At 34.0% G+C, this 15,085-nt stretch overlaps 1 protein-coding gene across 1 annotated transcript; it reads right to left on the reverse strand.

The window, feature by feature from the left end:
- Positions 1 to 996: 996 nt before the first annotated feature.
- On the reverse strand, positions 997 to 12,820 carry LOC142222540 (uncharacterized). The gene is made up of 8 exons (XM_075292726.1): positions 12,813 to 12,820; positions 11,505 to 12,538; positions 11,250 to 11,446; positions 11,075 to 11,179; positions 5,912 to 6,021; positions 2,549 to 2,683; positions 1,296 to 2,475; positions 997 to 1,230 (listed from the first exon to the last, which is right to left on the reverse strand). The coding sequence occupies exons 1-8, from the start codon at positions 12,818 to 12,820 to the stop codon at positions 997 to 999; spliced, it is 3,003 nt and encodes a 1,000-aa protein (XP_075148841.1).
- Between the last annotated feature and the right edge of the window lie 2,265 nt (positions 12,821 to 15,085).

Here is a 15,085-nt window from a genome sequence, read left to right on the forward strand (position 1 = left end):
AATTTGAATTTAGTTTGACTGCATTCGCTGTGAGTTTCTGCAGAAATTTGTGAAAGTTTTTCCATGATCAAGCCTATTTTCTTAGGTGGTATCGAAATTCCCGTTGGTGAGTGTTCAAAATACCTTGGGGTTATATTGGACAGGAGACTGAACTTAAAGCTAAGAAAGGACGAGAAAATCCACGGTTACCCTGTACTCGTGCAAAAGGCAATAGGGAAAATGTGGGGACTAAAACCGAAAATTGTGAACATTCCTAAGAATTGAAACTTCTTCGCACATACCATTGTCTTGGATATCATCGAATTCGCTGCCTAGCTGACGCGACTAAAGTATTTTCAGTTTGCGACTTTTGTTACTTTTTCTACATTTGCGACGCGTATGTGACGTTTACAACTTTGCGACAGTCGCAAACCTAAAAAATTTTGATACAGACCATCTCTGATTATAACGACCCTCCAATTTTTTGATACCATTTTGGTAGTACTCCTTCGGTTTTGCCTCAAAATAGGGCTCAGTTTCGGCGATCATCTCGTCATTGCAGACTAATTTTTTCCTTGCGAGCATTCTTTTGAGGTCTGAGATCAAGAAAAAGTCGCTGGGGGCTAGATCTGGAGAATACGGTGGGGGGAAGCAATTCGAAGTCCAATTAATGAATTTTTGCCATCGTTCTCAATGACTTGTGGCACGGTGCTTGTCTTGGTGGAACAACACTTTTTTCTTCTTCATACGGGGCCGTTTTGCCGCGATTTCACCTTCAAACGCTCCAATAACGCCATATAATAGTCACTGTTGATGGTTTTTCCCTTCTCAAGATAATCGATAAAAATTATTCCATGCGCATCCCAAAAGACAGAGGCCATTACTTTGCCAGTGGACTTTTGAGTCTTTCCACGCTTCGGAGACGGTTCACCGGTCGTTGTCCACTCAGCCGACTATCGATTGGACTCAGGAGTGTAGTGATGGAGCCATGTTTCATCCATTGTCACATATCGACTGTCACATAAAAGACTTCGGCTCAAGTTTTGCAGATAATGGAGTCTTTTCACACAAACGAACATAGTGATCTTGTAAGAAGTTCACTAAGAATACTTTCACTTGCAAAAGGCCCAGTAGGGTGCCCATGCATTTGTGAGGACCATTGCCAAAAGGAAGATAGACCATGGGATGGCGGGACATTTTTTCTTCCACAGAGAAACGTTCAGGATTGAAAATGTGAGGATCTGGCCAATGCTAAAATCGAGCAAAAAACATTGAAAGATTTCCAAGATGTATACACACACTCTACCAACACTTACCTTGGGATCATAATGCAAACCGTATACCGAGATATACACAGCCATTCCTTGTGGTATGGTATAATCTTTATAAGGCCTTAAGGAAAATAAGTCACCATTTTCCGTTGGTAAATGTTCCCTTTCCAACAATGGTATAGAAGGATACATTCTCAACGTTTCATGGACAACTTTATCTAAATATTCCAAACTAGTTAAAGACTCATAGCCAATTTCACCCTGGCCCTCATGCCAAGCCTTGCAAATTTCTTCTCTTAGTTTTATTTGAATATCAGGATTTTTAGCCAATTCCAATAGAGTACTCGAAATTGCCGTAGCTGATGTTTCGAAACCCGCCATTGTGAATAATATCGCTTGAGCCTGTATATTGTTTGTAATTGGAGGCATATCCTTTGTATTAAACTCAGGATTATCTCTAAGCTTGAGAAAAACATCTATCAAATCATTTCGTTTTATTGCCGATTTTTCTCTGGCTTCCATAATTTCTGAAAGCATGGAGGCCATATATCTCTCAGTTTCTTTGTGATACATTTTTGCACCAACTAAACCAGTCAATTGTGGCATGAAATAAACGAATATAAACATTATGGCTCTCTTCCAATCGAATTGAACCATTCGTTTAATCTCCAAAGCAAATTCACTTTTAGGATTTTCCAAGACATTTGAATCCAAGCCAAACACAGCTGTTCCAAAAGAATCGGTTGTGTAGAGCGTAGCCAAATGCTTCATATCAATCACAAATCGAGATCCTTTTGCTTGCATAAATTTTCGTAGATTGTCACCCACTTTTTGTATTAAAGGGTACATTAGCTTTATTTTTCCATAGGAAAATACAGGAGCTAAGGCTGTATGCATCTTTTTCCAAACATTATAACGTAAAACTGATATACTTAAACTTCCTACGGTATCGACATTGGGATCTGATCGAGCAAAATGATTGGGAAAATTCTGAAAATTTTTCACAAACACCGATTTTAGAAGATCCGGATCGCGAATCAACAAAGCTGGCCGATGAAAAGCATAGATGCCCACAACTGGTTCTTCCTGAAATTTCTCCTCCATATATATGGATTTTAGATGATAAGCAAAATTTGTCTTCAGTGTAAGAGTATCCTTCAAACATCCACTAAACAATCCTGGAACATTTGGTATATTTCGTTTTTCCCAATAACCGAAATTTTTTCTATAACACCATGTGGCCCACAAAGCCAATAGAGTTATTAGACATATAAATATTACCGGTAGCAACATCGAACAAATTAGATTTGCAAACTTTCGAAAACTGAATTTTATTTTCCAATTGAGAAATTCCTATCCCAGTTCGCAGACAATACAATAAAGCTTTTCCTATCAGTCTTACAATAAAAAGCTGGAGTATTTCCAAAAATAGCCTAATTTATTTTAATGATCTCATTTATATGTATGAATACATTGAAAAGTGGAGTGATGGAAGGTAAAAAGTGGCCTGACTGACATATTATGATACCCTACGTTTGTTCGTTAACTATACATAAAAATGCTTTGTAATATTAACGTTTTTTTTCATTTAAATTGAGTCAATGATACTGTTAATTAAACTTAATACTGTTTTAGCGAAAATTGTTCTTTATATAAATAGAAAAAAAAATGTTTACTTATTTATTAATTACATACATAATTGTACAAATACAATTGTAAGCTTCTACTGCTAGAGTCTTAAGCTTGTAAAAACAACACATTTCATACACAAGGAAATTTTTGTACACCATTTGCAAGACCTAAAAACAAAAGATCCAGGGTGCAATCTTTAAATTAAGGAACCATTTTGCGCATGCTGCCCTTTGACTTAATGTCAAGAAGCAGTGCAGATCTACTTTAAATCAGCGTTACAGGTATATCAAAAAAAAAGTTCGCAGCACCATTGACGCATTTTTTATAAAAAAAAAACTAAAGGTCCCCGAAAATGTTAAAGCAGTGGTTGTCCCCAAACTTTACCACGAGATTCTAAATCATTTTAAATAAGTGAAATACCAAGTAGTTGTGGGAAGGAAACATGCTGCTCTTTGACATAATGTCCAGAATCAGTGATAATGGCCTTAAATCAGCGTTATATAATTTTTGTACACCATTTGCAAGACCTAAAAACAAAAGATCCAGAGAGCAATCTTTAAATTAAGGAACCATTTTGCGCGTGCTGCCCTTTGACTTAATGCCCAGAAGCAGTGAACATATACTTTAAATCAGCGTTACAGGTATATCAAAAAAAAGTTCGCACCACCAGTGACGCATTTTTTATAAAAAAAAAACTAAAAGTCCCCGAAAATGTTGTCCCCAAACTTTACCACAAGATTCTAAATCATTTTAAATAAGTGAAATACCAAGTAGTTGTGGGAAGGAAACATGCTGCCCTTTGACATAATGTCCAGAATCAGTGATAATGTCCTTAAATCAGCATTATTGATATATTAAAAAAAATCGATTGTCCCCAAACTTTACCACGAGATTCAAAATCCTTTTGAATAAGTGATAATCCACATGATCTAAATAATTCATTGAACTTTAGATTTATTTAATTTTATAAATACTATAAAAGTAGTCCCTGGCTCTGAACGTAACTGTGCTTTTTTTACTAATCGTCCTCGAAATTAGATACAAATGCCCATAAATGGGAACATGTCTCTAAATATGTGCCCATATCGGAAACATGTCCCCAAACATTGCTAAACACTATCTTTAAGTTAGCCTATGATAGATTCTATATAATTATGAATCGATATGGACCAATTTCCGCTTGATTGTTACAGTAATTCCAAATCGTTTTTTTTTTTAGAAATAATTCTACAACTTTTGAATGCATAAAGATACCAACATTATTTTTGTTTTTTTGTATTTTCCCTAAATGTTAACATTAGTTTGTAGTGTCCCTAGCGTTTCCACAGACTGTCCAATAGGCGTTGAAAGCGTTGGTCACCTCGGGTGTATAAAATTTGGTTTTAGCTGCCAAATCCGCAATTATGAACTGATTTCCATGAATTTTCTTTGCTGTATAAAACTTGTTTACCCCTAAGTATCGCGTGCGTATATGGATACTTCTGATAGTTTGTCATAAAATTTATTTTTACCACAATGTTATCATATCATAAGTTCAAAAGTTATAAAAGTTTCAATTAATATTTTTAATTTCCAAACAATTTTTATTTAGGTTATTCCTTGCCCCAAAATCTATCAATTTACTATCAACTATTAAGAAAATCCTGTCAAATACCCTTCCAACGATATATTATATATGTGCCGTTGCTTAGTAAAACCTAACTATCTCTGCACGCACAGAAAACCCATGTTTGGACATGGTTGCCGCATTCATTTAATGCTTATCTAGAGCATGTAATTGCCGCGAAAACCATGTATTTTGTCTTTGTAAAAATAGTTTTCGAGCGGAGACAAATGTATAGTGGCAATAAGCATTTGAATGATTCTCAAATACCACAAACATGTTCTATCATTTAAATGATAGAATTTGAGACCATTACATGGTCGGGAAAATCATGTACCTGACCATTCAATTTTTTTTTACTTTTTTACAGGGAAAAATGTATTTTTATAGATTAAGTATGGACATGTCTAGAACCATTACATGGCCATAGAGACCATTTACATTTTTTCGTGACCATTTAATTTTTTAACTTTTTTGCAGCGAAAAGAACTTTATAAAAACTTTGAGCAGGTACACACGATTTTCATTTTGCGCGTCAGTCGTGTGTTGATTGTTTCTTGGAATGGACGGGGAGAATACATGTTAATTTATTTATTCAGAAGTGGCACGTGGTTTTATGTGAACACAAAAAAGGAAAGGAAAGAAAAAGGAAAATGTACCTGTTTTTTGTTCTGCATTTTGCTATATGGATCATTTATTTTTATTTGCAGTTAAATGATGTCTACGCTTGTAAATTTGATGGGCACGATGTAAATATGAAATAATTACTTATTGTTGAAATTGAAATAAAATAGAGTGTGTAATAATATATGATGTTTGCTTGAACGGCATTATAAATACAAATAAACAATGAATTAGTTTATAAATAAATAAAGTTAATTTTGTGTTTTCTTTTCTCAAGTGGCGTCCTTTTTTCGACGATGAAAACAGTTTTTTCATAAAGATCAAAACATTTTAGGTTGTGACCATGTTCTTTTAACTAGGAGAAACCATTTTTAATGAATACCATAACATTTTAAATCGTGACCATTGTCTTTCATTCAAACAAAATTCTTTTTATCAATATAATAACATTTTAGATGAGGACAATTATATTTTTCTTAGAACCATGTTCACTGAGCCAACATGGTTGCAGTTTAAAATGTTACATGGTCTCCGCAAAAATAGCTCCTATCATATTATTTTGCTCTTCGAATATGATTGTGACAATCATGTTTCTTCTCTGCGTGTGGTGAAATAGCGAATTTCTGTATGATGTATGATGTGTTGCAAACGGCATGACAAAGTTATTGCACCGCCCATCAGTAGATGCATTGGTTTTTAACAAAAGACACAAAGGTTTATTTAAACAAAAGAAAATTATTAATAATTAAGTGTCGTCAACATTAACGGTCAATGACCGTTAATGTTTACGACCTCATCTCACCTATCGAGTAATTTGTTGATATCGTTTTTTACTGTCGAAGAAGTTGTTGATCTCGATTTTAAAGTCATCTTCGTTATCGATTGGTTTGATAGGAAAAAGGTTATGGTCGCCTAAAATTTTGTCCACATTTGGGAGGTGCCCAGTTATGAGAGGTTAATTTTAATATGTTAATATAAAAAACATCCCCTGACAACTTTCCACATTTGAGAGTTGTCCGGTTTTCAGTGTGTCCAAGTTTGAGAGGTTTCCCGGTATATGTTTAGAAACGTCAGAGAGATAGAGAGAGAGAGAATAGAGAGAAAAAAGATAAAAATGTAGACGGAGATAGATAACGAAAGACATCAACAAAACACAGTGAGAGAATTAAATGAGAGCATATGGAGATCTACTAGAGAGACACATTTTGTTGTGGATAAATGTGATTACATTCATATTGACATGTGTGTGGCACATGAACGATGCTTCCCAAAAATTTTAAATGTTTAAGTCTAAACATTATTGACTTTACACAATCAATTGTTATTCGGAGATACGAACAGAGAGCAACATGGCGAATAGATATATACAAGAAAATGAAAACTTGTGTTTGTTTTGAGATCTGCAGTTGACTGAATATGTACTTTTTATCTCAATCAATATAATTTTTATCTTCTTGTGGTAGCAAAACAAATCGAGTCTGCACGCAGAGAAGGAATATGATCACCTCAACCATGTTTTAAGAGCAAAATGTTATTTTTGTATGGTGACCATGTAACATGTTTGTCACTAAAATGTTATTTTCTCGTCAAATATAACCTGCTTGTCGAAATCAGATACATGATTTCCGAGAAGATAACATGGTTGCGAAAACCATGTGACATGGTCTCTACCCAAAAATAACATTTTGCTCTTAAAACATGGTTGAGGTGATCATATTCCTTCTCTGGGTGTGTCTAGGAATATGTCGACATTTTCTGATCAAGAAAAAAAAAACAACAAAAGAGCGAAGAGCATTGAACATTTATGAACGGATTTATTTAAAACAAGTAAGGAAAGTCTAAAGTCGGACGGGGCCGACTATATTATACCATTCACCACTATGTATATCAATATTTTTGACACCATCTTAAGACCTTCAAATTTGTTAGGAACTATATAAAGGTTTATATTCCCATATACAAAAATTTAAATATGAAGCGATTTGAAAAAAAAAATTTAAACTTTCACGAAATGTCTAGACTCAAAATTTAAATTGGTTGATGATCGGGACGGACCACAATGTTAGTAAAAGTCTAAAGTCGGGCGGGGCCGACTATATTATACCCTGCACCACTTTGTAGATCTAAATTTTCGATACCATATCACATCCGTCAAATGTGTTGGGGGCTATATATAAAGGTTTGTCCCAAATACATACATTTAAATATCACTGGATCTGGACAGAATTTGATAGACTTCTACAAAATCTATAGACTTAAAATTTAAGTCGGCTAATGCACTAGGTTGGAACACAATGTTAGTAAAAAAACATGTAAGAAAGTCTAAAGTCGGGCGGGGCCGACTATATTATACCCTGCACCACTTTGTAGATCTAAATTTTCGATACCATATCACATTCGTCAAATGTGTTGGGTGCTATATATAAAGGTTTGTCCCAAATACATACATTTATATCACTCGATTTGGACAGAAATTGATAGACTTTTACAAAATCTATAGACTCAAAATTTAAGTTGGCTAATGCACTAGGAACCGATTTCAATCAAATTTTGCACACTTGACTATACTACCAATTGTACTCCTTGTGCAAAATTTCAAGCTAATCGGGATAAAACTCTGGCTTCTGGGTCCATATAAGTGCATATCGTGCGAAAGATATATATAGGAGCTATATCTAAATCTGAATCGATTTCAACCAAATTTGGCACGCATAGCTACAATGCTAAATCTACTCCCTGTGTAAAATTTCAACCAAATTGGGCCAAAACTCTGGACTTTAGGACCATATTAGTCCATATCGGGTGAAAGATATATATGGGAGCTATATCTAAATCTCAACCGATTTCAATCAAATTTTTCACACTTGACTATACTACTAATAGTACTCCTAGTGCAAAATTTCAACCAAATTCGGCCAAAAATCTGGCTTCTGGGGTCATATAAGTCCATATCGGGCGAAAGATATATATGGGAGCTATATCTAAATCTGAACCGATTTCAATCAAATTTTGCACACTTGACTATACGACTAAATGTTATGTTTGTACAAAATTTCAAGCAAATCGGTATAAAACTCTGGCTGCTGGGTCCATATTAGTGCCTATCGGGCGAAAGATATATATGGGAGCTATATCTAAATCTGAACCGATTTCTTCCAAAATCAATAGGGTTCTATTCTGACCCAAATTAGGAACACGTGCCAAATTTGAAGACGATTGGATTTAAATTGCGACCTAGACTTTGATCACAAAAATGTGTTCACAGACAGATGGACGGACGGACGGACGGACGGACAGACGGGCATGGTTATATCGACTCAGGGACCCACCCTGAGCATTATTGCCAAAGACACCATGTGTCTATCTCGTCTCCTTCTGGGTATTACAAACATATGCACTAACTTATAATACCCTGTTCCACAGTGTGGCACAGGGTATAAATATTGGAAATATTTAAATTGCATAAAATTTCGCAAATCTGTATTTATGATTTATAGGTCGATATATACTAATTAGAGTATAAGTAAATTTGAATCAGTTTTGCGAGTTTTCGACTTAACAGTGGCGATTTTACAAGGAACAAGAGGGTATTTAGCCATATTTGCTAATATTGGAAGAACATATACATGGAGGCTTTGTCTAATTCTGAGCTGACTTCGATAAAATTGGCAAACATTGCTAAAATTTTAATTGTGCAAAACTTCAGAACTTCAACATTTTCGAAATGGAACTTTGGCCTCAGTGGTCATATGAATCTAAATTGGGCGAAAGATATATATGGGAATTTTATCTAAATCTGAACCGATTTTAACCACATTTGGCATGTATTGCAAAAATGGTAGTCCTACTCTCTGTGCAAAGCTTTAAGTAAATCGGCGTGAAATTTTGACCTCTGGTGCCATATAAGTTCGTATCGGACGACAGATATATATGGAAGCTATATCTAAATATGAACCAATTTGAACTAATTTTAGCATACATAGTAAAATGTTATTTTCATTTCCTGTGCACAATTTTAAGTAAATCGGAGGAAAATTTTGATCTACGGTGGTCATATCTGCAAATAGGACGACTGATATATATGGGAGCTATATCTAAATCTGAACCGATTTCAACCAAATTCGGTACGCATATTTATAATGTTAATTCTACTCCCTGTGCAATCGGAACAAAAGATTGACCTCTGAAGCCATAGGAGTGTAAATCAGGCGAAAGCTTTATATGAGAGCTATATCTGAATCTGAACCGATTTGACTGATAGTTGAAATTTACGAGATTCACAAAATATTCAATTATACTAAATTGGATAAAGATCGGTTGATAAATAAGTCATTTATGACCAGATCGGTTATATATATATATATATATATATATATATATATATATATATATATATATATATATATATATATATATATATATATATATATATATATATATATATATATATATATATATATATATATATATATATATATTATATATATATATATATATATATATATATATATATATATATATATATATATATATATATATATATATATATATATATATATATATATATATATATATATATATTATATATATATATATATATATATATATATATATATATATATATATATATATATATATATATATATATATATATATATATATATATATATATATATATATATATATATATATATATAGGCAGATTTATCTAAATCAGAACCGATTTTTTCCAAAATCAATCGTCTTTGAGCCAAAAAAGGACCATATGCTAAATTTGTGGACGATCGGATTTAAACTGCAAGCTGGACTTTGAACACCAAAATACATCAACAGACAGACAGACGGACATCGCTAAATCGACTCTGAATTTAATTCTAAGCCGATCGGTGTACTAAAAGGTGGGTCTATGACAACTCCTTCTCGACGTTACATACAAATGCACAAACTTATTATGCCCTGTACCACAGTAGTGGTGAAGGGTATAAAAATAAAGATTGGAATTAACTATTTTTTGTTTGAATACAATCTGAAAATATATATGCTTGGATATGTTTCAGAGGCAACATGTTTGAGGGTGCAGATATCACAAAAATAAGTAAATACTTTTCGAGAAATTCAACAAAATTTATTAGACAAAAAACAAGATTTATTTGGCATAATTAATTGGATTACTTGTTTCATTTGTGTATATTTTTACTCATTTTTAATTTATGTAATTAACGTACATTAAAAATTATTAAGGTGAAGGGAACTTTCTCATATTGGGGAAATTTTAACAATACATAATAATACACCCAAAGAAATTTGTTAGCAGAAACTGCGGAAAAGTCTGCTAGAACAGCAAAAAGTCTGCTGAAAAGGGGAAAGCAGTCAGTGTTTGCTGAAATAACAAACATTTTTTAAGCTCGATTACACTAAAACATGTTTTAGTTTGGCTGAAACAAATAATATCAACTTTGGGGACAAATGTATAACCTAAAAAAATTATAATTTGTTGTTCGTTAGACCCTGAAGTACAAAACTATAACAGCAGACATCGACTGGCTGGTTTTTGCAGACATTTGTCTATGAGTTTAGTTAAAATGAACTCAACTAAAGTAAAATTGACTTTAGGGTCCCAGTTATTTCACTGTTTTTTTAGTACATATTTCATAGTTTGTTCACTTTTTCCACATCTATTTTGGAGTTTCGTTCCATTTTTTTTTTTTTTTGATTGCTTTCGAAAAATTCCCCATCCCACAACTTATTATTTCAAACCCATATTTTCATCTGGAAGTCATATCTTTATCGCACATATCATCCTTAATCATTTCTAAAATCATTCCACCTTTATGTTGTGGAACAAGTTGTCTAGGATCTAGTTCGGAGTCTAAGTTTATATGTTCACACAACTGAACTCGATGGTTTTTTAGGCAACTTATCAAGCCGAGTTTTACTTGTAACAAACCTAGGCGTGACCCAATACAGTTGCGAGGTCCCTGACCAAAGCCAAGAATAGCATGGGATGGCGGCTTTGTTTATTCTCCAAAGAAAATCTTTCGGGATCGAAATCATGGGGATTTGGCCAATACTGAAAATAATTTAAAAAAAAAAATATTTTATAAAAAAATTATGAAATTCCTTCAATTGGACCAACATACCTTGGGGTCATATTTGGTGCCATACAAGGGTATTATAACTCCCATTCCATTGGGTAGAGTATAATCATAATAAGGTTTTAAAGAGAACAAATTACCGTCTTCATCGGCTGTATGTTCTCTTTCAGTTGTAGCTAGAACAGGATACATTCTTATAGCTTCATGCACTACCATATCCAGATATTCCAATTTATTCAAGGCTTCATAAGAAAGTTCGCCTCCATTTTGATAATTGGCATCCCTAATTTCTTTTCTCACTCTCTCTTGGATTTGCGATTCTTGGCCAATTCCAATAAAGCATAAGACATGCTATTGGCCGATGTTTCGGAACCAGCAAACATAAAATTCCAGGCAAGGCTGTAACCGAATCCATGAACTCAGATATATCCTCGTTGTTGGCCAACGTTTCTTTTTTGATCTTAATAAAGGTGTCTATCAAATCGTTTCGTTGCAAACCAGAACGTTCCCTTTCCGATAGTATGGTACTAATGGTGGTCCTTAAAAAATCTTGAGTTTTCTGGCTCATAAGTTTTGCTTTAAATCTACGAACCCATTGGGGCATAAAGAAAATTAAAGCGAAATACAAAGATTGCTTCCAATCAGCAGTGCATATATTACGGATCTCATTGGCAAATTTACCATCAGGATTATCCAAAACATTGGAAGCTATGCCAAATGTGGTCGTATTAGTAGTATCGATTGAATACAAAGAGGATAATTGTCTCATTTCCACTTGAAAATGAGGACCCATTTGCTGTAAATGTTTCTCAAGATTGGCTCCAACTGCCTGCAATAAAGGAAACATCTGACGCAATTTCCCCCTTGTAAATACGGCCGCGATTTTTGAACGCATATTCCTCCAGTATTTATCACGTGAGAAAAACAGAGTTCTACATCCAACTGGATCAATGTGGGGATCAGGTTTAGCGAAGTGATTACGAAAATTATCGAAATTTTTTATAAGTACCGACTTTAAGAGCTCCGGGTCTCGTATCAATAGAGCGGGACGGTGCATTATATAAATGCCCACAACGGGTTCATTTTGAAATTTCGGATTCAAGTATATGTCTTTGATATAATATCCAAAATTGGTTTTCATTCTAAGAATGTTCAAAAGACTACCACTGAAAAAGCCTCTTACATTGGGAATTTTGTGCTTATCCCAGTAACTGAACGTTTTATGATACCATGATACCATATAGATCAAAATGATTCCAATGGCACAAGCTAGAATCACCGCGACATGCATTTTTCGCCGTTGCAATATTTCTAAAGTCTTACCGAATACAAAGCTAAATTAAGAATAATCTCATTGTTGTATGATATTTGCATTTTAAGTCCATGATTAGGAGATATGGCGCAGATAAGTAACCTATAATAACCTATATATAACCTATTTAAAAACAGATATATACGACCGAAAGTTCGGCAAGGTCGAATCTTATGTATCCTCCACCAAAAATTCTTCTAAAGATTGTCATCCACAATCGCATTACTTGGGTTGTGGTAACATCTAAAATTTATTAACATGTAGTGTATTTTAGATAACAAAGACAGATTAAATACCTAGCCATAGCCTTTAGTTCTTGATCGGTTAATATGGCGTCTATATATAATTATGGGCCGATATGAACCAATTATTGCATGGTAGATAGAGGACATTAAAATATCACACACCAATTTTCGGAATCGGATGAAATTTGCTTTTCCAGGAGATCCAGGAAGTCAAATATAGGAGATCTATTTATAAATGGTGGTTAAAATTTCAAGGGCCGATGTTGATTTTGAATAAAACACAAACTATTTAGGAAATTATTGTAATTTTATTTTATTATGATATATTGATATTACTCAATTATGCATGGAACAAACTATCGGCCAAATGGGAGCCTCGACCTCGGTGGCACATCTTCATCCGATGGTCCAAATTTTCGATGGCACTGAGGCATAATGGAGGTTCCATGCCGTTAATGTGCCGAATTATCTCATCCTTTAGCTCTTGAATTGTTGCTGGCTTATCGACGTACACCTTTTCTTTCAAATAACCCCAAAGAAAAAAGTCCAACGGTGTCAAATCACATGATCTTGGCGGCCAATTGACATCGCCATTACGTGAGATAACACGGCCATTGAATTTGTTGCGCAAAAGAGCCATTGTTTCGTTCGCTGTGTGGCAAGTGGCACTGTCCTGCTGAAACCACATATCGTCCACATCCATATCTTCCAATTGGGGCCATAAAAAGTTCGTTATCATCTCACGATAGCGAACACCATTCACAGTAACTGCCTGACCGGCCCTCATTTTGGAAAAAAATACGGCCAGATGATACCGCCAGCCCATAAACCGCACCAAACAGTCACTCCTTGTGGGTGCATTGGATTCTCATTCGCCCAAATGCCGCAATTCTGTTTATTGACGAATCCACTGAGGTGAAAATGTGCCTCATCACTGAAGATGATTTTCTTCGAAAATTGATCATCCACTGTTGCCATTTGTTGGAACCATTCTGCATTCAACATCGGCCCTTACAATTTAACCCCCCTTTACCACACTCAAATAAAGGAGAGCCCACATGGAAACGCCAATATCACAAAAATAAGAAAACATGTTTCGAAAATATATTATGTCTAATTAATTGTTTTCGCCTGTAAAAAAGTAGGTTGAAGGTACTACACAAAGTTCCAGATGGGCTTATTTCAAGTAAAATTTAAAAATTATAAGAAATTTTGGACGAATTTAGTAAATCTGTAATTTTGTCAACATTTTATATCTATAGAAAATTTAGTCAAAATTTTATTTCTATAGAAAATTTAGTCAAAATTTTATTTCTACAGGAAAACAAAGTTATAAAAAATAGGTGAAGTACGTCTTAGTTAGAGAGGGATATTTTGCAAAATCTACCAAATTGTCAGGAATTCTACCATTCTACAGTCTACCATTTTTGGTAGAATTTTACCAACTGTGGTAACAGTGAGTGTAATTAGAAGGCCGGATTTTTTTGACCAACCAAATAAAGCGCTTAATCACAAAGAAAACACAGGAAACAAAAATAATGACATTTTTACGTTTTTTCTTTTTCTTATTGAATCAGTGCTGCCAATATTGAACTTTAGTTACATGACGTCAAAAAAATAAGTACATTGTGTTTTTAGTGGCGGTGAATTGAATGCAAATAATAGAAAATTAATAAAAATTAGTAACTAGATGAACCGAAAAGGTCATTGTTGTAGAAAAGAAAATACTGGTTTTAGCTCTAAGAATTGAGGGAAAATCTCTTTGAACGACCGTGAAATCTTTTAAGAGATCGTTACTTTGTGTCCAAGAAGCCCTAAAGAAAAGAAGTTCTGCGAAAAGAAACGTGGAAAACCAAGCAAGGCACTTCGAAAAACAAATAATCTTTTTGTCACTCTCCCAAAAAAAAACCCCTTTCAAATCGTCCAGAAAAAATTCTGCTCAAATAGGCAATGTGAAATCTGCACGATCTATTTGGAAAAAAATTGTAAAATTAAAAATCTAGATCTAATTTATAGCATTACTTATAAAATGACCCTGTTCGAATACAGAAATATATTGGAGAACACAATGCTGCCGTACGCAGAAGAAAACATACTTCTAAGGTGTGTGTTTCAACAAGACAACGATCTTAAACATACTTTCGATTTATTAAAAATTGGTTCCAAGACAATGACATAACCCTTCTATATTGGCCTACTTAGCCACCAGCCCCTAATCCCATTGAAAACCTTTGGGGAGAGTTAAAAAACAGAATTGGGAATGAAACATTTAAAAATAAACAACATATAGAAATATCCCTCTCTAAATAAAACGTACTTCACCT

This window comes from Haematobia irritans, chromosome 1 (assembly GCF_050003625.1).
Source record: "Haematobia irritans isolate KBUSLIRL chromosome 1, ASM5000362v1, whole genome shotgun sequence".
In the NCBI taxonomy this organism is placed as follows: Eukaryota; Metazoa; Arthropoda; class Insecta; order Diptera; family Muscidae; genus Haematobia; species Haematobia irritans.

Bases quoted from the DNA above. Each gene is read 5' to 3' on its own strand.
- LOC142222540 (XM_075292726.1), bottom strand. The intron at 11,447-11,504 runs GTGAGAAAAGAA...TTTCTTATGAAG, and splicing joins AATCGCAAATCCAAGAGAGA to CCTTGAATAAATTGGAATAT. The intron at 6,022-11,074 runs GTATTGGGTCAC...ACAAAATTTTAG, and splicing joins TGGTCAGGGACCTCGCAACT to GCGACCATAACCTTTTTCCT.